The sequence below is a fragment of the Zootoca vivipara genome, chromosome 4 (genome assembly GCF_963506605.1).
Source record: "Zootoca vivipara chromosome 4, rZooViv1.1, whole genome shotgun sequence".
Taxonomy (NCBI): domain Eukaryota; kingdom Metazoa; phylum Chordata; class Lepidosauria; order Squamata; family Lacertidae; genus Zootoca; species Zootoca vivipara.
Window position 1 is genome coordinate 84,273,891 of NC_083279.1, and position 24,722 is coordinate 84,298,612.

Below are 24,722 nucleotides of genomic sequence, written 5' to 3' on the forward strand. Positions count from 1 at the left end.
TCCTTCGGAATGGATAGGTTTGATCTTCTTGCAGTCCATGGGACTCTCAAGAGTCTTGAAATTCCGACACAGCAGACATGTGAAGATGCAATGTCATGCAGTGAAGGCAACCATTTATTTCACCAATCTTGACTATGTGTTGGGATAGTGAAGCATCCTTCAGCCATGTGTCATGTGCAGATCACTCTGCCCAACACCGATGGCTCCATTATGGGTGAAATGCTTGCAGAATGCCACACACAAGGGTCATCTGTTTACCTATTAGGGATGGGGGAGGGATTTGATTCAGTTCACATTTAAAAGCGGACCTGCCTAATATGCACTTTCCAGAACTATTTGCAAACCAAAAATCATCTTTCAAAATCTACTCTTCTCTGAATCTTTGAAATACAGTTCTGCAGTCATGTAATAGCTACAAAAATGCATGTATTGGGGCAAAGTGTTTAAAGTGCATATACTGTATTAGCAAAAAAATACAGTCATACCTTGGAAGCAGAATGCCTTGGCACTTGTATGTTTTGGCTCCTGCACGCTGCAAACCTGGAAGTGAGTGTTTCGGTTTGCGAACGTTCTTTGGAAGCCGAACGTCCAGTACGTCCATCTGGTACGCAAGCTGAGACCCTACCTGCCTGCAGACTGTCTCGCCGGAGTGGTGCAGGCTCTAGTTATCTCCCGCTTGGACTACTGCAATGCGCTCTACGTGGGGCTACCCTTGAAGGTGACTCGGAAACTACAACTGATCCAGAATGCGGCAGCTAGACTGGTGACTGGGAGCGGCCGCCAAGACCACATAACACCGGTCTTGAAAGATCTACATTGGCTCCCAGTACGTTTCCGAGCACAATTCAAAGTGTTGGTGCTTACCTTTAAAGCCCTAAATGGCCTCGGTCCAGTATACCTGAAGGAGCGTCTCCACCTCCATCATTCTGCCCGGACACTGAGATCCAGCGCCGAGGGCCTTCTGGCGGTTCCCTCGCTACGAGAAGCCAAGTTGCAGGGAACTAGGCAGAGGGCCTTCTCGGTGGTGGTGCCTGCCCTGTGGAACGCCCTCCCAACAGAGGTCAAAGAGGAAAACAACTACCAGACTTTTAGAAGACACCTGAAGGCAGCCCTGTTCAGGGAGGCTTTTAATGTTTAATAGATTATTGTGTTTTATTTTTTCTGTTGGAAGCCGCCCAGAGTGGCTGGGGAAACCCAGCCAGATGGGCGGGGTATAAATAATAAATTATTATTAATTATTATTATTATGGCTTCTATGGCTTCTGATTGCGTGCAGGAAGCTCCTGCAGCCAATCGGAAGCCACGCCTTGGTTGCCGAACATTTTGGAAGTCAAAGAGACTTCCGGAACGGATTCTGTTCTGCTTCCAAGGTATGACTGCACAGAATCTGTTTGGGAGAATTGCTTTGGAAAATGGTGTGCGGTATTTTAGGCAAGACACCTATAACAATGGGTAGTTGCTTCTTCACATTTGGCAGGTGCAATATCTAAAGAATATAGAATACTGCCTTTCCAAAATAGGACCATCTGACTGAATATTACTGACTGGTAGCGGCTTGCCAGAGTTTCACACGGAGCTCTTCACCAGCCTTACCTAGATATACTAGAGGTTGAACCTTCAACCACCTCCCTTTAATTTCATTTGCCTCCATGCAAGCAAGAAAAAGTCAACATCAAAGTTTCTTTTTTAAAAAGTTTTTATTTATACTTTTCAAGACCATGCATTTCATTAGTTCTACAATCAATTTAAGATTTCAAAGTTTGACTTCCTTCCCCCTCTTTTTGCGGCTGCTTAAATTTATTTTTTAATATCTTCTGCATATCCAAATTCATTTAATTAACTACTTTAAATATATACTCTTGCGAAACTGCAGGTTATTACAATAATCCTGCAAATGTCTTTATCTGTTTGCAATTTCTCTGTAAATATTCAATAAAGCATTTCCATTCTTTTATCAAAAGTTTGTTATCTTGATTTCTTATTCTTCCGGTAAGTTTTGCCATTTCTGCATACAGTACTCCATAGGTTTTTGTATCCATCAGAGCTCCAGGGCACATTCTGGGGAAAACATTCACGGAGGGAGTGGCCTACAGAAAGCAGGTGGGACTGGGAAGAATTCAAAAGACCAGAGCCTGTGGTTCACCACACCTGTAGTTCAGGAAGACCCTCAGGAACAGATGTTTGGGTGGGGCCAAAGTGGCTGTTTCAGGAACAGAGAGGTGGAAAAGCCCCATTGTGGAAGCGCTGCTCTTGACTCCAGCATCTCCCTGGCTACTATACAATGTTTCTTTCTTGCTGGTCCTTTTGATAAGTTCCAGAGGAATCCAGCTTCCCCCCCCTGTTTAAGTGCTATTGCGTTACCCCTTCATCAAAACACTGAGCTGTGTAATTACCTTCTGAGACATGAGTCACCTTGGCTCTGAGCGCCCAGAGCTGCTTCCCCCTATAAAAGGGGCTGCAGGGTCCCTCTGCCTGCTCTTCTCAAGCCACCCGTTGCACATCTAGGAAGAAATGGAGCTCTGTTGGATGATGTGCCCACTTTGGTTTCTCGTGCTTTCGTTGGCGTATTCAGCTGCCGCCCCTGCTCTTTTTGCACTGCCGCGGACAGCCGGTTGGAAAGATTTCTACCTGGCCCAGGTTGGTGGTGCTTTGCACATCTGAATGGCTTGGGGAGTGGTGCTAAGTCCTTCCTAGCATAGCAAGGCTTTGGAGAGCAGCAGCCAGGGTGGAAGATGTTGGGGTGCACAAGCAAACCACTGCATTAGCCTAGATCTGGTGCAGTAGTTAGGTCCAGTTCATGGACCACACTCCTGGAGAGCATCTCCTCATGAGGAAAGGTTGCAACGTCAGATGCTTTTTCATTTCGAGAAAAGGCAAGTAGAATCATAGCAGAATTGGAAGGGACCCTGCGGATTATTTTCTCCAACCTACTGCAACGCAGGAATATGCAGCTGTCCCATACGGGGGGTTGAACCTGCAGCCTTGGCGTGATCAGCACCACACTCTAACCCAGGCATCCCCAAACTTCGGCCCTCCAGATGTTTTGGACTACAATTCCCATCTTCCCTGACCACTGGTCCTGTTAGCTAGGGATCATGGGAGTTGTAGGCCAAAACATCTGGAGGGCCGCAGTTTGGGGGTGCCTGCTCTAACCAACTGAGCTATTCCAGGCAGCGTAGAAATGCGAGAAATGGTGGGATTTTTATTTTCTGCACTACATTGAGTGGAATATCGCCCCTCACTTTTTATGCGTGGGTGGAGAAAGGTGTGCCCATTCCCCAATATCATGGAATTCATGGACACCCAGAGAAAATGCCAAAGATTTAGTACAGAGAGGCAATGGTCCTTCTTCACAAAACACGGTTATACTATGGCTGGGGGTGGGGAGTCCCATCATGCAAGCAGAAGTCAATTCATTTGTGCATTTAGTTAGTTGAATACTGCCCAAAGTTGGTGTTGCTTTCCTTTTAACCTGAGGCAGAGAAGCCAAAATATGGACTTTCCTTCTCAGGAGCCAAAACATCTCAGCCCTGCCATGACTTTTCGTAAGTATAGATATCAAAGCAAAACAAAAACAAAAACGGTGGGGATAAAATGTCTTCCTTACCCCTTTTATTTCTCTCTGTGTGTGCCTATAGGAATACCTGGACAAATATTACACACCGAAAGGAGAACATCACGTTGGAGAAATGACCAGCGGTAGCAATTCCATGGCCAGGAAGGTCCAGCAGATGCAGGCATTCTTTGGCTTGCGTGTCACAGGGAAACTGGACCAAAGCACCATGGGAGTCATGAAGAGGCCTCGGTGTGGCGTCCCTGACGTAGCAAACTATCGCCTTTTCCCAGGGGAACCGAAATGGAAAAAGAGCACATTGACATACAGGTAACAAGCTGACATCAAGCGTACTTGAAATGTTTTAGATTGTCCCCTCTCCCCAGGAGGTTTTGCTCGTCTGGCAATCTTTACAAGATGCCGCAATGGCCACCAACGTGGTCAGCTTTGAAAGACGATGGTGGGCCTTTTTTTGTTGGTTGGTTGGTTTCAACAAAGGAAGAAGCGGGGGAGGAAATGGCATGGCAAACAAATAAGGACAAGGAAGAGGTAAAGAGGCAAAAGGCTAATGATACAACCACAGCAAGTGGTCAAGAAGCCAAAACAGGAGATTTATTTCCTGCAGAGGCAGGGCAGAATGGGAGGGGGGCCAAGGGCAGGATAGCTCCACCTTTGGGTTCTTCTTGGCGTATCCAATTTACGTGCAGTCACCAATGCATGGGTCCTTTGGGACCTGGAAGAAGGCAAAACTGGGGTGAGATAGGACAGGGCATGCTCCACTTACACACGTGTCGGCCGCAAACCGAATCTCCGCGCAAAATGCTTGCCACCTGTATACACCAAGCATTTTCTACTGGCAAAATTATCCGACTGACTCTGGGCTTATCTTATCAGAATTCACCTTGTAGGTTGCCTGTTTGTGCTTTTTGGGGGGCACTATCCAGGTGGCACATCAGTTTCCCTGCAACTAAAACCCACATTTTGCCTAACCACTAGCAGTGCAAAAAGGTTTTCCAGAACAATTACATTCATGCATTTGGCATATTGCGGGTTTTTTTGGATTACATTGGGTTTGTCTGCTTTCAGACCCTGCCTCCTTGTTGGTGCCCATAATCATAACCATGTCATGCAGTCCTCTCTCACACACACCCTCCCACCTTGTTTCACTGTCACTGCAATTCTTTTCTGGGTGCACGTATCCAGAAGAGGGCAACCAAAATGGTCAAAGGCCTGGAAACGATGCCTCATGAGGAACGGCTTAGGGAGCTGGGAATGTTTAGCCTGGAGAAGAGAAGGTTAAGGGGTGATATGATAGCCATGTTCAAATATATAAAAGGATGTCATATAGAGGAGGGAGAAAGGTTGTTTTCTGCTGCTCCAGAGAAGCGGACACGGAGCAATGGATTCAAACTACAAGAAAGAAGATTCCACCTAAACATTAGGAAGAACTTCCTGACAGTAAGAGCTGTTCGGCAGTGGAATTTGCTAGCAAGGAGTGTGGTGGAGTCTCCTTCTTTGGAAGTCTTTAAGCAGAGGCTTGACAGGCATATGCCAAGAATGCTTTGATGGTGTTTCCTGCTTGGCAGGGGGTTGGACTGGATGACCCTTGTGGTTCCTCTCCTTTCTGGGTGCATTTACCTGGGAGGAAGTTCCTTTGCACTGAATAGGGCTCACATCTGAGTAGGAGTGCCTGAGATTGTGCTGTGAGTTGTGTTAGTCAATAGTGAACGCAGGCTGGATTTTCCTTTATTCACCGGATGGCAGCTGTTGTAAGACACTTATCTCCCCCTCCCCCCAAAATAAAAATGAATGCGAGAGCAAATATAGAGCTGATAGCAGGGTGAGATAGCAATTCTGACTGCTGAAACACGATGTTAGGGTGTTGCGGGGATGAAAGTCAGAGCGTAGTAGCAATCTAACAATGTCCCAAAAATATGTGGTGATGGGGGGAGAGAGAGAAGCAAGCAGAGTGCATGTGTTTTCCTTATTTTATCTGCAAATGCAGAAAGAAGGCTGTTTCAACAGTGCTGATGGGCTGCTTGTGAAGGGTCCATGATTGAGGTTTGTTTTAAAAAAAATCATTGACATGACTCTTGATCTGAAATAGAAATTGGCAGAATGTCTAAGGTAAAAAGGTAAAGGACCCCTGGACGGATAAGTGCAGTCCAAGGTGACTATGAGGTGCAGTGCTCATCTTGCTTTTCAGGCCGAGGGAGCCAGAGTTTGTCCACAGACAGCTTTCCCAGTCAATGATGAACTGCTTCTGGCACAACGGGACACCATGATGAGTGCCAGAGCACACAGAAATGCTGTTTACCTTCCCGCCACAGCGGTACCTATTTATCTACTTGCGCTGGTGTACTTTTGAGCTGCTAGGTTGGCAGAAGCTGGGACAGAGCAGCGAGAGCTCACCCTGTAGCTCGGATTTGAACTGCTGACCTTCTGATCGGCAAGCCCAAGAGGCTCAGTGGTTTAGACCACAGCGACACCCGCGTCTCTTCAATGTGGGTAGTCCTAGTACAATGCAATATGAGAACATGGTATGGAACCATGGAGGGCTGCAATCAACAAAACAGATTTAGAAAATGTGGATTTTCAACAGTGGTGCAAAAGAGTCCTCAGCCATGTTTGGAATGAGATAGAGGGCTGACCACAGAGTTACTCTTGGGTCCCTTTTCTTAATAATCAGGTCAGTTCCCCAACACAGCAGCCAGATGTATGGAGGAACGTGACTCATAGAAGTAGAAGGCCCAGGGATTGCTCTGAGTGCTTAGAATTACACAACCATTTTGAAGTGCTCATGGAAGACGAGAAACAGACTCCACCTGAGGATCTCTCCCTCATCACAGTTGATGAGGAATATGAAGACGAGCAACCAAGTCAGTCCTCTGGGAATATGCAGGTAACCTTGGAAGGGACAGCACATGGAAGAATCCCAACCAAGCCTATGAAGAGGCGTGTAGTGGTGATTGGGGATTCCCTACTGAGGGGTACAGAAGCAGTAATCTGTGGGCCTGACAAGATGTCTCGAGAGGTGTGCTGTCTACCTGGGGCCAAGATCAAAGATGTAACAGAACGGCTGCAAGGAATCATAAAACCCACCGACAAATACCCCTTCCTTTTGGTGCATGTGGGAACCAATGACACTGCAAGCCATAGCTTACAGAAGATCAAAAATGATTATGAGGCTCTGGGCAGGAAGTTGAAGCAATTAGATGCACAAATTGTCATGTCTTCTGTCCTCCCAGTTGAACGACATGGCCCAGGGAGAGAGGGAAAAATAGGGGAAGTGAACAACTGGCTTCGCAAATGGTGCAAACAGGAACGGTTTGGATTCCTAGATCACGGTCTGCAGTTTCTTGAAGATGGACTTCTGGCAAGTGATGGACTGCACCTCACAAAAGTTGGGAGGAATGTTTTTGCCACGAAACTCAAAAACCTCATCAGGAGGGCTTTAAACTGACTTATGTGGGGGAGGGAGACAGTGGTCCTGAAGGTAGGAGTCTATCAAATGCTGAAGATGATCATCCGAATGTCAAGGACCAAATGGAGCAAGCAGCATGCAGACCTAGTGGTGGGACGAAAATATCCTTAAATAAGAGACATGGGGGAATGATCAACGGTCTTCAATGTCTGTATACTAATGCACAGAGCATGGGAAATAAACAAGATGAACTTGAGCTCTTGGTACAGCAAACTAAATACGACATAATAGGCATCACTGAAACCTGGTGGGATGAGTCTCATGACTGGAATGTAGTAATAGAGGGATACAATCTATTTAAGAGAAATAGACCAAACAGGAAAGGAGGAGGAGTAGCTTTATATGTTAGGGATATGTATACCTGTGAAGAGATCCAGGATTTAAAACTTCAAAGCCAAATTGAGAGTATCTGGGTCAAAATTAAGGGAGAGAAAAACAACAGTGATCTCATTGTGGGAGTTTACTATAGATCCCCAAGCCAAACTGAGGACACAGATGATGCCTTCCTGGAACAGATGGCCAAGCATTCCAAAGGAAGTGAGATAGTAGTAATGGGGGATTTCAACTATCCTGATATTTGTTGGATGTCAAACTCAGCCAAGAGCATAAGGTCGAACAGATTCCTCACTGGCCTTGCAGACAACTTCATTGTCCAGAAAGTGGGAGAAGCAACAAGAGGATCAGCCATTTTAGATCTGGTCCTAACCAATAGTGATGACTTGGTTAGTGGGGTAGAAGTGGCAGGATCATTAGGTGGGAGTGACCATGCTCTTCTGGAGTTTATTATCCAGCGGAAAGGAGCAACCAAGCATACTAAGGTCCAAATTCTAGACTTTAAGAAAGCCGACTTCAGAAAACTTAGGGAAACGCTGGGTGAAATCCCATGGACAGTAATACTAAAAGGGAAGGGAGTTCATGATGGTTGGGAGTTTGTTAAAAGGGAGATATTAAAAGCACAACTTCAGGCAATACCAATGAGACGGAAACATGGAAGGTGCCTAAAGAAGCCAGGCTGGCTATCTAAAGAACTTTTGACTGAGTTAAGATTTAAAAGGGATATGTACAAAAAATGGAAAAGGGGGGAAATCTCCAGAGAGGAATTCAAACATATAGCCAGCACGTGTAGAGACAAAGTCAGAAAAGCTAAAGCACAGAATGAACTCAGGCTCGCCAGAGAGGTTAAAAGCAACAAAAAGGGCTTTTATGGGTATGTCCGTAGCAAAAGGAAAAACAAGGAAACAGTGGGGTCACTCAGAGGAGAAGATGGTGAAATGCAAACAGGGGACAGAGAAAGGGCAGAACTCCTCAATGCCTTCTTTGCCTCAGTCTTCTCCAAGAAAAAGAGAGGACCCAAACAATTACCGCCCAGTCAGCCTGACATCAATACCAGGAAAGATTCTAGAGCAGATCATTAAGCAAACAGTCTGTGAGCACCTAGAAAGAAACTCTGTGATCACTAAAAGTCAGCATGGGTTCCTGAAAAATAAGTCATGTCAGACTAATCTGATCTCATTTTTTGACAGAATTACAAGCCTGGTAGATGAAGGGAACGCTGTGGATGTAGCCTATCTTGATTTCAGCAAGGCCTTTGACAAGGTGCCCCATGATATTCTTGTAAAGAAGCTGGTAAAATGTGGGCTAGACAATGCTACCATTCAGTGTATTTGTAGCTGGCTTACTGACCGAACCCAAAGGGTGCTCATCAATGGCTCCTCCTCATCCTGGAGAGTAGTGACTAGTGGGGTGCCACAGGGTTCTGTCTTGGGCCCAGTCTTGTTCAACATCTTTATCAATGACTTGGATGATGGGCTTGAGGGAATCCTGAGCAAGTTTGCAGATGACCAAATTGGGAGGGGTGGCTAACACCCCAGAGGACAGGATCACACTTCAGAATGACCTTAACAGATTAGACAACTGGGCCAAAGCAAACAAGATGAATTTTAACAAGGAGAAATGTAAAGTACTACACTTGGGCAAAAAAAATGAAAGGCACAAATACAGGATGGGAGACACCTGGCTTGAGAGCAGTACATATGAAAAGGATCTAGGAGTTTTGGTTGACCACAAACTTGACATGAGTCAGCAGTGTGATGCAGCAGCTAAAAAAGCCAATGCAATTCTGGGCTGCATCAATAGGAGTATAGCATCTAGATCAAGGGAAGTAATAGTACCACTGTATTCTGCTCTGGTCACACCTCACCTGGAGTATTGTGTCCAGTTCTGGGCACCACAGTTCAAGAAGGATACTGATAAGCTGGAACGTGTCCAGAAGAGGGCAACCAAAATGGTCAAAGGCCTGGAAACGATGCCTTATGAGGAACGGCTTAGGGAGCTGGGTATGTTTAGCCTGGAGAAGAGAAGGTTAAGGGGTGATATGATAACCATGTTCAAATATATAAAAGGATGTCATATAAAGGAGGGAGAAAGGTTGTTTTCTGCTGCTCCAGAGAAGCGGACACGGAGCAACGGATTCAAACTACAAGAAAGAAAATTCCACCTAAACATTAGGAAGAACTTCCTGACAGTAAGAGCTGTTCGGCAGTGGAATTTGCTGCCAAGGAGTGTGGTGGAGTCTCCTTCTTTGGAGGTCTTTAAGCAGAGGCTTGACAGCCATCTGTCAGGAATGCTTTGATGGTGTTTCCTGCTTGGCAGGGGTTGGACTGGATGGCCCTTGTGGTCTCTTCCAACTCTATGATTCTATGATTCTATGATAATAATGACAATGGCCCCACTTGGAGGATGCTTGACAGCAAGGCAACATGTCCTCAACATCAGCCAACTCAAGTATGGATCCTGCATAGACTTTCCTTGAGCTCCATGCCCTACCTAACATCCTTGGAAGCAGCCTGCAGTACTATAGGGGGTGGGCAAATTGTATGGTGGGAGACCACTCTGTAGAATGTAGCTGGTACATGGAGGTTGGGGAGAGACAACTTGTTTATCAAGCGTTTATCCTGATTTGCTCACACAAAGTTTCTGTGGCAATTAGACTATGTCCAGTCTTTACAGAGCTTTCATTCTGATTGCTATATGGAGTAGTTACATGACAAAGATGCAGGTTTTGGGGTTGCCTTGTATTCTCAACAAATGTTCTTAAACAGCGATGGATTGAAAATACACCCAAGCACCACAAACCTCGTTGTCCGCTAACATTTTACATGGAAAGTGCCCTTTATCATAGCTGTTTTATGGGAGTGCTCATTTACCTTTCGAAAGATTGCTATCAGGCTAGGAAATTTTGATTGGCTCACATTTTGCATTTTAAAAGTACCTAATTCACACTTCCCAAAACAATACATGAGCTGTAACCCAGCTATCCATAAAAAATCACACTTCTCCAAATTTTGTTCTCCAAACCAAAAAATGCATATATCTTGAGAAAGTGTGCATTTAAGTGCAACATGCGAAAATGAATTACTTTAGGAGGAAATCTGTATATTAGGCAAAATTGCATAAAATCCTGGTGAATTTTCATGAGATTAAAAAAAAATGCAAACTAGTGCAGAAATGTGAGTGAAATTAGAAACTTAAATTGCAGGTTCCTCCATTCCTAGTTCAGATCATTATTCTTTCTTTACTGCAGGCATCCCCAAACTCAGCCCTCCAGATGTTTTGGGACTACAACTTCCATCATCCCTAGCTAACAAGACCAGTGGTCAGGGATGATGAGAACTGTAGTCCCAAAACATCTGGAGGGCTGAGTTTGGGGGTGCCTGTTGTATTCTGGGACTCAATTTACAATGAGTTAAAAGGATGTTAAGGTATACCAAAGAAACCGGAAGCTATACTTCTGGGAATAATGGGAAGAGAAATTTAAAAAGAGGACCAGAGGTTGTTTATGTATGCCACCACGGCCGCTAGAATAATCTTAGCACAAAGGTGGAGAACTCCAGAAATTCCAACTACAGATGAATGGAGGGAAAAGTTGACAGGATACTTAGAATTGGCGAGGTTGACAGGAAGAATAAGAGAACAGAAGGAACAAAGGTATCAGGAAGAATGGGGAAAGTTTGTAGAATATCTAAAGAAATATTGCTAAAACATGAAAACACTAGTAGGAACATTTTGAAAATACAACATAAAAGATATATAGTCGTTGTCAATAATATATGTATGGAAATATTTGAGGTAAATGACAGACAATAAAAGATAAAGCGCGGAACGTGAAGGATGATGAATAAAACCAGGAGAAAAGAAAAGAAGAAGTCCAGTTCGAGAGAACAAGGCTAGACGATAAGAATAAAGAAGAGTTTCAGAAGAGATGTAAATAAGTATTGACACATTGTTATGTTTGTAAAGTAACTATTTTTTATTTTATTTTACTTTTTGTGTAACAAAATGCAAATTGGTATGTAATACAAGATGTATGACAGTTTATTTGCATGTAAATTTAACAAAAACATATGGAATGATGAATGATAAATGAAAACAATAAAAAATGAATTAAAAAAAAAGAGTTTGGGGGTGCCTGCTTTACTGTATGTGTTGGATTTCCCCTTATTTTGATAACCTGGTTTTATCTTTCCCATCATTTAGGGAGCAGTAGGGATCCACAATGTGGACCAAGGCAGCCAGCAGCCACATCGCTGCTAGCAAACCAGGAAGGTTTGGGCTGTGGTCATGCCAGGATGGGAGGTTGGGCTGCCTTGAGGTTGGGCTGTGGTCATGCCAGGATGGTTCAGGCACACTGGCAGGAGTGCCAGGTTGGCTACACCTGAACAACCCCATCACCTTTGCCACCCAGTCTCACCTTGCTCGCAATCCCAGTTCACAGCAACAGGTGGGGGGGGTAGTCTGCTGCATCTCTCTCCCCCACTGGCTGCTCCTGCCATCGTTGCATATCTGCATCCTGAAATGTGTCGCTTTCCTCCTCAGAGTAACAAAATATACATCCAGCCTGAGTCACGCAGATGTTGACAAGGCCGTGGAGATGGGGTTGAAAGCCTGGAGCGCGGCTGCCCCTCTGAATTTTGTAAAGGCCACCTCGGGAGAAGCGGATATCGTGATATCGTTCCAAAGCGGAGGTAACTGTTATCGCTAAAGCCTGTGACACTAGCAGCTCAGCCTTTAGTGCTATTGTGAAGAGGTTAAGCTGGGCAAAATAATAAGGTGATTCATTTATGCTGGTTTAGATGCACGGAACTGTCCCTGGGAAAGTGGGAAGTGTGAAAAACGGCTAGAGGGTGAAAGGGCAGCCATAACAAAAGGGGGACATTTCTGAATTTTTGTAAAAAGCTGGGCTCTGCCCTGAAAAGTCTCATGGGCAAACACATTGCACAGTTCTGCTTCAGGAAGGCTGCCGCAGAGTTCATATGGAAGTGCGGTTTGTGTGACACAGAAGTGCCTCCATGTGGTTTGCCTGCGTACAAACTCCCGAATTCCTGTGGTGGTGCTTCTCCCCACCCTCCACCCCAAGTCTTCACTCAGTGTTAGGGCCAGAGTTCAGTTCTTAGCAGCAGCAGCAGCAGTCACAACAACAGCGGTGTATCCATATAGCATTATCAATGTAAGCTGCATTTTGTAAGGAAAGGGAGGACTACCTGCCCCGAGGAGCTTACAGTCCAAATTTTGACATTAGGGAGAAAATTGAGGCAGGGAAAGAGAGAAAGAAGTACAACAGGAATGGTGTGGGTGTATACTGTACGGCTGACCTTGATTTTGTTGCTGTTGACCTGAGATTTTAACAAGGGAATATTTGAAGGAAGTGCAACCGGTGTGCCGTGGCACCCTGGGCTGCCTTGAACAATGCAGCCGGCAACACTGGCCTCTGTCCCTCTCTCCTTCCCTCCCTCCTCGGATGCCCTCTCGCATCTCTGCCTCCCAAAGGCTAGCACAGCTGTTTGTTGCAGCAGTCCTGGCTACAAGCTCCCCTGGCGAATGGTGCCTCTGGGGCTGGTCAGGGGGTGCTGGTTGCCAGGAGCTGAGGTGGCCTCAGAGGAAACAAGCTATCAGGCGAGGGAGCCCAGCCAGCCAGTCCGCCAGCCCTTGCTGTAGGGAATGGACAGACAAGACCCAGGCCTCTGTGGGGCAGTGTGAAGAGGCACCTCTCTTTGGTGTAGGGGGGCAGCTTAGAGCAGGGCCGTTTTAAGCGGGTCGGGTGCCCTGGCGCCGTGGTGTGCGGATCGTTCCGGCGCCCCCGCCCCGTTTCTTCCCGCGACTGGTGGGCAGGCGCAGCACGCAGCATGGTTTCCGCGCGGCTTCACCGTGCAGTGCCCCCCTGCCGACCTGGCGCCCCACGCCACCCAGCCTACCCCTAGAGCCGGCCCTGGCTTAGAGACCAGGGGCGGCAGCTGCGGCTGCTCAGAGGACTCCCAAGGAGACGGGAGAGAAGGAGGCTGAGGGAACACTCCACAAGGGGGAGGGTGTTTGAAAAAGGGTGAGGGGCTGTCAGCTCTGGAGGCAAGGGGTGACATAACCATATATACTCAAGTATAAGCCTACTTTTTCAGCACCAAAAATGTGCTGAAAAAAGCCGCCCTCGGCTTATATTCGAGTGAGGCGGCCGGCGGCAGAGAAAGGCACAGGACCAGGGGTTCGGAGAAGCACTGCGCTGCGACTCTCTGAACCCCCATCCAATGCTTGCTCTGTGCGAGGTGGCGGGGAGGGAGAAGCAGCGAGGAAGGGATCCTTCCTCGCCGCTTCTCCCCCCACCCCGCCGCCAGCAGCTGGGAAAGGCATAGGATGGTATTTATTTTTCTTTTTGAAATTTACCAGTAGCTGTTGCATTTCCCACCCTCAGCTTATACTCGAGTCAATAGGTTTCCCCAGTTTTTTGAGGTAAAATTAGGTGCCTCGGCTTGTATTTGGGTCAGCTTATACTCAAGTATATACGGTGCCGCAGAAAGAATGTAGTTGGTCAAGGGGACCATGGATTCAAAAAGGTTGAAAACCTCTGCATTAGGGGCATCAAAGCCTTGCAGGTACTGTATATGAAAAACGACCATTTCAGGCAATCACATAATGACTTATGGGAGATCTTTGTACCCAGACACTGGCAGATTTGTAAGGGGTTTTGCAATATGTGTCAGATTCCATTGAAATGCTCTTGTTTGTGGGAGCCGCAGTTGCTGAGACCACAACAGAATGCATTGTGCAACTTATGTCTCTCTGATCTAACCATTACACCACCTGCCATGATTGCAAAGTCACATGATGTTCCCTGTACTCTGTGTTAGATCATGGGGACTCCTATCCATTTGACGGCCCGCGGGGGACTCTAGCCCACGCTTTCGCACCTGGGGAAGGACTGGGCGGAGACACTCATTTCGACAACGCAGAGAAGTGGACGATGGGAATGAATGGTAGGCGCAAAGCCACACAATGACCCGAAAGCACCCAAAAGGAAGCAATTTGTCCCCAGCTAATCAAGTATGGCAGAATGCACAGACACTGAATATGTATCAGAGGGAAACTCACCATTGCTTATATGGAATATATTGTTTTGTATCGTATAGGGTTTAATCTGTTCACTGTTGCGGCTCATGAATTTGGCCACGCCTTGGGCCTTGCCCATTCAGCCGACCCGTCAGCTCTGATGTATCCAACATATAGATACCAACATCCATATGGCTTCCACCTCCCCAAAGATGACGTGAAAGGGATCCAGGCCCTTTACGGTAATAACGTAGATGCTTGCTTTTATTTATTTCAAGAGTTCCTCCTCCAGATTGAACTAGAAGGCAGCGTACAGTATAAACAGCAATCTAAAACCAACAGAGAATAAAATCATATGTCAGTTACAAAAGCAGCAGCACGGAGGCGAAGCTCCAACCTTTGCTTAAAGATCCAGCCACCGAGAGTGAGACGGGGCAGCACAAGCTTCTTGGCAGTGCTGCCACTTGTCAGGACAAGGATGGAGCAGAGCAGTGATGAAGGCCAAATAAGCGAGCAGTGGCAGTGCTCACCTTCCCCTGCCCTTGCTGCCACCCCGCCCCACCCCATTCCAGGAAGCAGCAGAACCACCACAAATCTGCTCACCTTTCCAAGGTCAGGCCATGTTGTGGGACGACACCTCCTCCCAGCTGTATCCGGCACATACCTGCCAAGTCTCCTGCTGAAAAATCCGGGATCAGCAGCAGTGCAGCACCGGAAGTTGCGTAGAAGCAACTTCCGGGGCCGCTCTTCCCATGTGTGGGCACCGGAAATCAGGCAGAGCGGCACCGGAAGTTGCTTCTACGCATGCCCGGCGGCCATCTTGGTGGTAGCCACATGGCGGCAGCCATCTTGGTGGTGGCTGCATGGCGGCAGCCATCTTGGTGGTGGCCGCATGGCGATGGCCATCTTGGTGACAGCCACCATGTGGCCACCACCAAGATGGCCGCAGCCATGCGGCCACCACCAAGATGGCTGCCGGGCATGCGTAGAAGCGACTTCCAGTGCCGCTCTGCCTGATTTCCGGTGTCCACACATGGGAAAAGCGGCACCCAAAATGGAAGCTCTCTGGCAGGTAGGAAATCGGGGGGATTTCTGGGATTTTTCTCCATTCGGGAGAACAGTGGGAAACAGATTAAAATCTGGGGGTTTCCCACGAAAAACGGGATACTTGGCAGCTAAGATCTGGCAAGGGTGCAATTGTTTTGGAGTTTCCCCCGGTTGTCAGGATTCCCTAGAGCAGGCATGGCTAAACTTGGCCCTCCAGATGTTTTGGGACTACAACTCCCATCATCCCTAGCTAACAGGACCAGTGGTCAGGGATGATGGGAATTGTAGTCCCAAAACATCTGGAGGACCAAGTTTGGCAATGCCTGCCCTAGAGGGACCTCACACCAGCCGGGAAGCCAGACTGTAGCCTGCCCACAAATGGGCCAGTTGCAGGCAGGCTGCTAGGCTGGCTCTGCCCTAGGGGCAGGTCCAACCGAGCCAACAGGCTTCTCTTGGGTCTGCTCCTCAGGTATAAATCCCCACAAGCCTGTGCCCTTGCATCAGAACCAGGAAGAGAGCACAGCAGCAGCGGTCAACCTCGTGCATTGCAACTCTTCCCGTAATTATTTACACCCCTTAAGTGCCTTCTTCCTCTGTTCATTTCTATCCTGCAACTAGTCCTTGTCGGCTGGGATTTATTGAATACTTTTCTACCAACAGAACCATATTCAATGGTCCTCATAGGAAGACGTATAATGAATACACTTCCAACACTTAATTGCACAACTCATAATGGCTTTCAGCTAAATGTACGGAATTATCTTCCCTTTAAGAAAAGTGTTGGGCATATGTGAACTAGCCCTCTGCCATGCATTGTTTCATAAAATTCTCAGCCTGACTATTCAAATATCACGATCCACCAGAAGTTCCAGAATGCAGTTTTTTTGTATTGCTACAGATCTGGAGTTAGTGAATGTCAAAAACTAGTTAAATGGTAGAATTTAGATAATACTGGACTACTGAAGGGAAGATCCCAGGCAAGTAAAAAAAAAAACAACTACAGGCTAATCTTCCTTTCCAGGTCAGGGATAGAGGCCTTAACGTGACCAAAGATGCTGATATTGATTAAAGAGGGTCTGTGCCAATAGAAGTTGCCAAACAAAATTTTCTGTGCAACAAAACTGCTATTTTGTACCCAAAAAACCAAAACCGGAGAATAGTTGGTACAGGCCTATATTAAACATACTGCAGAAGATATAAAAATGTGTAGCAAGAACTGCAAATGAGGTGGAGGGTAGAATCAATAGGTTGTATTCAGTTGTGTTTTACTCAGGGTACACCCATTGAAATGAATGGACATGACTAACCTAGGTTCATCAATTGCATTGGGTCTACTCTGAGCGAACTTTAGTTGAATGCAACCCAATATACTGGACAGGGTAAGATGGGACTCACTCAGGATACATGGCCACAGGCAAGTCAATACATGTACTAGCTGCAGTTTTAACTTGGTCTGTGTGTCGTATTCTAGGGCCACGGCAATCTGGATCCGAAGTACCACTAGTGCCGCATCCATCTCTTCCCAAACCACCAACTCCGGCTGATCCAGACCACTGTGACTCCAAGTTTTCATTTGATGCTGTTACTGTGCTAGGGAAAGAACTTCTTTTCTTCAAGGATAGGTGAGATTCCTGCTTGATCCAACCTGTGCTTGTGTTTTCCCAAAACAGCATGCCTTTTGGGGGTTGTAGCTTTTCTAAGGAAACTCCCAACTCTGCTATCCAAATATGGCAATTGAGTTCATAGTCCCTCCTTTGCAAAGAAAAATGAAATAATCCCTTGATTGCAGGACCGGGCATCGGACTTTCCATACCCCAACCTGTATGATAAGAGACCAATAAGACTGGGTTTGGGGTCAAAACAGGCCACAAGTTTATTGAATACAGATGAAAGAGGTTTGGCTTGGGCTTGGGGCAATCTAAATACTTCCGGCCCGCCCACCAGAAGTGAAGCGTGGTCAATCCAGGCAGGAGTTCCTAAGACTTACGTCCAATAGGGTGACCCCCACATGGACCACCATCAGGGGGAGTGCCTTTGGCCCTGGTGCCCCTGGGCATGCGGATATGGCCACTCCCTCTGGATCCCTTTAATGGGATACCCCAGCATTTGGAGGGGCAGGCGGAGACTACAACCTCCCCTCCATCCAAAACAAAGGATTGCCACAATGCCCAACCAGTTGTGATGATTGCTATGAGGTAGGCAAAACCACCGGGTCAGTGCCAATTAGCCGTGTGGGCAAATTCCTACCTGGCCCCTTGAAGGACAGCGAGCACCGTAGCCACAGCAAAGTCATTGACTATTGGCTTAAACCGAGGGTAAGTGGGTGGGGAAACCGGCGCAGGAACAAACAGGCTGAGCTGGCTGCTTAAATGAGCAAGGCACGGATCTGAGGGAAGCCCACCATCGGCTCCATCTGCACCGCCCCGGCACAGCCCAAGTCCCAGCCTGCAGCCCCATTTCCCAAAGCAGGGTGCAGGCTAGGATTCGGTTCGTAGTAGGCAGAGGAGGTTCATGCCCCCTCCACCTATCAGGAAAGGCACAGCAGTTTGAATTCCCATGTTGGGGCCCCAGTGAAGCCTCCTCCACCCCACAATGCCGCCGCATGCAAAAGGGGTGAGCGGGTTTGTTGTTGAAACTACATTGCTTCATATACAGCTCTTGGTTTTGAAGAGTGCATCTCATGTTAGCATTCCCTTCATCTGCTTCCTGTTTTCAAAATAACTAGTCTCTTCTCCCACATTTGTTAGCTCAAGCCTAGAAGTAGGGATGGATGAAATGTTTCAGTTTCTAACAGCAAAAAAAAGCTATCTACTCACCTCAGGTCTCTCGCTTAAAAATCAACAAGAGGAGACTGAGAAGAGATATGGTAGCCATCTTCAAATGGAGGAAGGAGCAAACCTGATTCTCCTGCTCCTTAAGGTACAAGTTACAGTAAGGAGATTCTGACTATACATCAGGAAGAACTTTCTGAAAGTAAAAACTGTTTGACAGTGGAACGGACTTCCTTTAAAGATGGTGGATTCTCCTTGATTTGAGGCTTTTAGCAGAGGTTGGGTGGCCATCTCTCAGGTATGATCTAGTTGAGATTCCTGCATTGCAGGGGGTTGAACTAGATGGCCCTTGGGGTCCCTTCCAACTCTACGATTCTATCATTCTACGAGTAGGACATAATCTGGTCTTGCACTCTTGATTTGTCTGCCAAACAGCCTGAAAGCAAAAGCATTGTCCAAGCTGGTAGCCACGCTTCTCGTTCTGGTTGACAAGCCAGTGAATTCTGACACTGTAAAACATCTTGAGGTGCAAACATTTTCTGTTCAGTTAGTTTTTTCTTCCTTCTTCTCCCCCTAAATAGGCTCTTCTGGAGAAGGCAGGCTCAGCTGACCTCAAGCGTGCAGCCGCTTGCCATCACAAACTCTTTCCCTCAGCTCATGTCGAACGTGGACGCTGCCTACGAAGTAGCTGACAGAGGAGTTGCTTATTTTTTCAAGGGTGAGTGACTCTTGAAAGCTGTTGCCCTTTGGCTCCAGAATATTAAGTATACCAAGGATTATTGTGCATCATTTCCATATTGACAACACTTACTAAGGTTCTTCTTCATCCTGAAAACAGCATTGTGAGAAATATCATTGTTGTCAGTTTGTCAAGTCTGAAATCGCCATGCCTAGCTGGGAGCAACGTTTAGCTTAGCAGGCTGCATGGTGCAGTAGGGAGTAGCCAACAGGGTGCCATACAGATGTTGTTGGACTACAACTTCTATCCTCCATGAACACTGGCCATGCTAGTCGGGGCTGTCAGGAACTTGAGCCCCACAACATCTGGAAGGGGGGCACTATGATGGATAACCTTGACATAACACCATTCTGAGAAGAGGGCTCTGGAGAAACAATGGAGGTCACCACCTCAGGACGCCATTTTGATTTCCCCAAGCCTCCTCAGAATGGGGTCAGCAATGGGGAAGGAAGGAAGGAAGCTTTCAGCAGTGCTCATCCCCTAGCAAATTTAATGGGTGTCTATTGGTTGTGGTTGATTTTCTCCACTTCCAGTGAGTGAACTCAATGGGTTCTTCTGTTCATGGAATTAGGCACAAATCCAAACTCACTTTGTAGAATACTCTTCACATCGACATCAGACATGTGTCAGCAGTTTTGGTCTTTCAACACATATTAAAGCCCTTTAAAAAAAAAACCAACTCCCAAGCATTCCTGGGTTAGCAACCTAGCCACATTTCAATCATATACTAGTTGTCCTGTTGTTCTAATTCAGCTATGGGGAACCACAGGCCTAATTAGGTCTTTCAGGACTCCCCACAAGGCCAGTACAGCCAAACCAAAACTACCTGACATAATATATTAGGCAGAAGGGGATTTGCAGGCTCCACAAATCAGCAAAAGACCTGTGTCCCTATGATTATGATTATTATGATTATAATTATTAGTTGCTGTTGTTTTTATAATATCGCTGACATTGCTGGTTTTGGTATTCTACCGTACACTGCTTTGAAATTTTTGCGTCTATAAGTACTGTACACAAGTAAATAAATCAAAGGTTAGACGTTGGGAGATTCAAGCTATAAATGTCCTCGAAGCAAATATATCGTTGTGTTGTTGTCGTTGTTGTTCTTGCTGTTATTGATTCCTGTTTGCCAGGCCCCCATTACTGGACAACTCGTGGGTTCCAAATGCAGGGCTCTCCGCGGGCCATCGCAGACTTTGGATTTCCTAGGAATGTGCTGCAAATAGATGCAGCTGTCTACCTGAAAGATGAAAAGAAGACGCTCTTCTTTGTAGGAGATGACTATTACAGGTTCCTTTATTATTGCCTCTTAATACAAACATTTTTTAACATATATATATATATATATATATATATATATATATATATATATATATACCGGTATATATATCACTTGTGAAACCAGACATCGTCCCTTGGTGCTGAACAGGAGAGAGGGAGAAGAGGACATGCTTTCCTTTCTCGTAATATTTGAACTTGGAATCACCTAGTTAAGGTGATTGGTTCACAACCAATTAAGTGTAAGCTCTGGTGGGTTCTTCTCAGTTGCCCCTCCGCATAACAGGTCTACGCATGGAGGAGAATGCAATTGTAAACATGCTTTTTTTCAGAAAGAGAGCAAGAGGGAGAAATGCTGAGGACGTTTATCTTTTGCGTGCTCATTCCCTGCCCTGGGGCTGTATTTTTAACAAGTTTACAGCCATGCAAGTCACCTTAAATTGTGTGTGAGTGTGTTTCGCTGCAGCTGAGCAGACATTCAGATTGCAATCTTATACTCGCCTAGGAACAAATCCCACTGAACTCAGTGTGGCTTAGTTCCGAGTGGAAATGCCAGGTACAGATTTCCATACCTTGATCAGGATGGAACTATGAAAGTGGCTTCCCCTTTTCTAGCATTACTAATTACATTATCCAGACAACCTGTTCCCCGCCCCACATCCACCCTTCTCAGTGGAGAATTTGCAATGAGAAGCATGGATTGGAGCTTCTGTTTAACTATTAAACCTTTGATTAGGCAAAATTTGCAAAGCACACTTTTTAATGTGCAGTCACGAGAGAGAGAGAGAGAGAGAGAGAGAGAGAGAGAGAGAGAGAGAGAGAGAGAGAGAGAGAGAGAGAGAGAGAGAAGTAGACTAGTGGAAGAACTGAACATGGAAAAATTCCTGATTAACCCTAGACATTTTCCAAAAAATAATAATAATCCAAGGGCAGGTGGAATCAAAGGTAGGTTACCAAAGATCTGCTGAAGACTAACAAGATGGAATGTGAGAAATCTGCCCACTGGCCAGAACAATTCTCTACCACAATATACAGTGATGTCCATTGGCACAGATGCTTCTGTCCAAGGGCGTACCCACCACGGGGCAAGTTAGGGCAGCTGCCCTACTCTAGAAGCAGGGCTGGTGGGCAGAGGCGGATAACAGCCCGGCGGAGCGCAAGTTCGCCATTCCCGCCGCGCCGCACCCTCCCTCCAGCTCCCCGGCGCGCCCTCAGGCAAGGCCAAGCGCGGCGGGGAACCAGGGAGCGCGGCGCGGTGGGCGGGAACGCCGAACTCGCGCTCCGCTGGGCTGGGCTCCGCCTCCGCCCACCAGCCCTGCTTCTAGGGAGGGGCACAGCCTGGCGGAGCGCGAGTTCGCCGTTCCCGCCCACTTTGTGGCCCCTCCCCTTCCGTGCCTTGGCCCCTCCCCTTGCCCCCCCCTAGTTTTGATCCTGGGTACGCCCATGCTTCTGTCAGCAACTATTAGTCACGGTACCTAATGGAACTTACATATACAGTGGTGCCTCGCTAGACGAAATTAATTCGTTCCACGGGTCTTTTCTTACAGCGAAAAAATTTGTCTAGCAAATCCCATAGGAATGCATTGAAATTTTTTTGATTTTTTTTTTTACCCATAGGAACGCATTAATTGAATTTCAATGCATTCCTATGGGAAACCGTGATTCGCTAGACGAATTTTTCGTAAAACGCATTCGTCTAGCGAGGCAAGCTCCGCTCGAAAAATCCTTTCATTAAGCGGAAATTTCGTTAAGCAGGACATTCTTTAAACGAGGCACCACTGTACAGGCACAGTATAGCTCTGTATATACCAGGCAACAGAAGGTAGGTATCACTACCTCCATGTTCTGTTTATGAAGACCCAAAGTTATCTGGCTCACTGCTGTTAAAAACAGAATGGCAGGCTTGGGCCTGTTTGTTTGTTTACTGGATTTATTCCATGCCCCTCTACAAAGAAATGTTAACTGTGTGCTAAGATGGACCTTAGAGGACGTGGGTGGCGCTGTGGGTTAAACCACAGAGCCTAGGGCTTGCCGATCAGAAGGTCGGCGGTTCAAATCCCCACGACGGGGTGAGCTCCCATTGCTCGGTCCCAGCTCCTACCAACCTAGCAATTCAAAAGCATGAAGTGCAAGCAGATAAATAGGTACCGCTCCGGCGGGAAGGTAAATGGCATTTCCGTGCACCAGAAGCGGCTTAGTCATGCTGGCGACATGACCCGGAAGCTGTAAGCCGGCCCCATCGGCCAGTAAAGTGAGATGAGCGCCGTAACCCCAGAGACGATCACGACTGGACCTAATGGTCAGGGGTCCCTTTACCTTTACTAAGATGGACCTTAGTCTATTTCAACACACTAAGTGATCAGGCAGTGATAAGCCTCAAGTCACAACTAAACAACAAAGTAGATGAGACCTGGTTACACAATTCTTTCTTGACTCAAAGCTTGCTTGTCCTGTTGCAATCATTACAGCGAAATTGCTTTTCCAAGAACGTCTTGCATATGGTATGAAAATAAGCCTTCTATAACATGGGTCTAGATCTATTTATATCTTGATAGACATAAGCAAAAGGTTTGAATTTCTCCTTTTATGGCATTCCTTTCTCTCAAAAGCTATGATGAAGCCAAAAGAAAAATGGAGAAGGATTTCCCAAAGAGCATCGAGGATGAGTTCTCGGGAATCAGTGGCAGGATTGATGCAGCAGTAGAAGTAAATGGTGAGTAGTTACTGCATCGTGGTGCATCATGGATACAGGGCAGCTAACGTTGCCCTGCAAACTACAACTGGACGGTGTACAACTGGCCAATGGCCAAGTTGGCTTGGGCTGATGGGAACTGGAGCAAAGGGTACCGCATTGCCTGCCCCATCTTAGACAAAAGCAGGACTTCCTAGCAAAAGCAATCACTGCCACTTACCAGGATGCAGTGGGGTAGGACAGAGATACCATCCCAGTAGGTGGCAGGGAGGCATGCCAACTGCTCCTAGGAGTGTAAGACACATGGCCTTGGTGTCCCAGAGGAAACAGCCCACCCATCACATAGTTGGCTGGATTATCACAGTTCAAGGAGGATACTGACAAGCTGGAACGTGTCCAGAGGAGGGCAACCAAAATGGTCAAAGGCCTGGAAACGATGCTTAGGGAGCTGGGTATGTTTAGCCTGGAGAAGAGAAGGTTAAGGGGTGATATGATAGCCATGTTCAAATATATAAAAGGATGTCATAGAAAGGTTGTTTTCTGCTGCTCCAGAGAAGCGGACACGGAACAATGCATTCAAACTACAAGAAAGAAGATTCCACCTAAACATTAGGAAGAACTTCCTGACAGTAAGAACCATTCGACAGTGGAATTTGTTACCAAAGAGTGTGGTGGAGTCTCCTTCTTTGGAGGTCTTTAAGCAGAGGCTTGACAGGCATATGTCAAGAATGCTTTGATGGTGTTTCCTGCTTGGCAGGGGGTTGGACTGGATGGCCCTTGTGGTCTCTTCCAACTCCATGATTCTATGATTCTATCTTTTAGGCTAAAAACCAAGACTCCCTTAGCCTACTAATGCATGGCTGACTTGTCCATCTTACTTCCCCTACAATTCCTTCTCAGGCCCAATTAAATGTGACATTGGGGGCCATGGTTTAGCCATGTAATAATTCCATATGGTTTATATAATTTCAATGCACCTACCCCATTTGGTGACTGGTGTGGGTGCAGGATTAATACCCATGATCTGTGATCCGGGACAGCAGGATCTGCTTCTGAGGTAACATAAATATAAATGTTTGCACTAGATAAGTACATTTGTACCAAGCTGTTCTACAATCAAGTGCTTTTACCTCATACTTTAAATCAGGTCACAGAAGACAGATTTTGCAAGCATATGCAAAGTAAAGGAGAGCAGAACGGAACGCAGTAAAGTGCAGTAATACAAGCCCACTGGAGACACAATCTTTCCTTTACCGCTCGATAAGACAGAGTGGGCTTGGGGGAGGGGAGGAATCAATGCATTTGAATGGTGAATTGGAAATTTTCAGAGAAAAATATATAACACCCGAATATTGCATCTGTTCAAAGAACACACGAATGTGAACATGTGGGCCATTTTCGGATCCAAAAGAGATTGGGGGGGCTTTTGCGCATTGTGCCGATGCATGTGATGACCCCGAATGAAATCCCTGCGCAAATCAGGGGTTGCCTGTAGCTAGATGCATATCATGTTAGGAGATTTGGTACTCTAACCCCTGGAATAAGAAATGCAATCACTCGTGCAACTTTATGATCAATAAAGCCTAAGCCTAAGACTCTGAAGAGCTGCTGCCCATCAAAACAGAGAATGCCGAAAATAGATCAACAAATAGTCTCACCTGGTGTAATGTAGCTTCCTTTGAGAAATTTAGTCACAAGCTGGCATCTCCAACCATCCCTGGTCAATTTCCCAGCTTCCCTCAAAGGCAAAAAGAATTCCCCTAGGCCTAGGAAGGAATCTC

The 24,722-nt window shown here is 46.5% G+C and overlaps 1 protein-coding gene across 1 annotated transcript in view; it reads left to right on the forward strand.

The window, feature by feature from the left end:
- LOC118085102 (matrix metalloproteinase-20-like) overlaps nucleotides 1-24,722 on the forward strand; it is a 28,889-nt gene that overhangs the window by 2,886 nt on the left and 1,281 nt on the right. Inside the window, exons 2-10 of the mRNA XM_035115396.1 lie at nucleotides 2,546-2,637; nucleotides 3,639-3,883; nucleotides 11,913-12,061; nucleotides 14,213-14,338; nucleotides 14,492-14,653; nucleotides 16,930-17,080; nucleotides 18,811-18,947; nucleotides 20,105-20,261; nucleotides 22,859-22,962. Of these exons, the coding sequence (XP_034971287.1) occupies nucleotides 2,546-2,637; nucleotides 3,639-3,883; nucleotides 11,913-12,061; nucleotides 14,213-14,338; nucleotides 14,492-14,653; nucleotides 16,930-17,080; nucleotides 18,811-18,947; nucleotides 20,105-20,261; nucleotides 22,859-22,962 (1,323 nt within the window). The remainder of the gene's footprint in view (nucleotides 1-2,545; nucleotides 2,638-3,638; nucleotides 3,884-11,912; nucleotides 12,062-14,212; nucleotides 14,339-14,491; nucleotides 14,654-16,929; nucleotides 17,081-18,810; nucleotides 18,948-20,104; nucleotides 20,262-22,858; nucleotides 22,963-24,722) is intronic.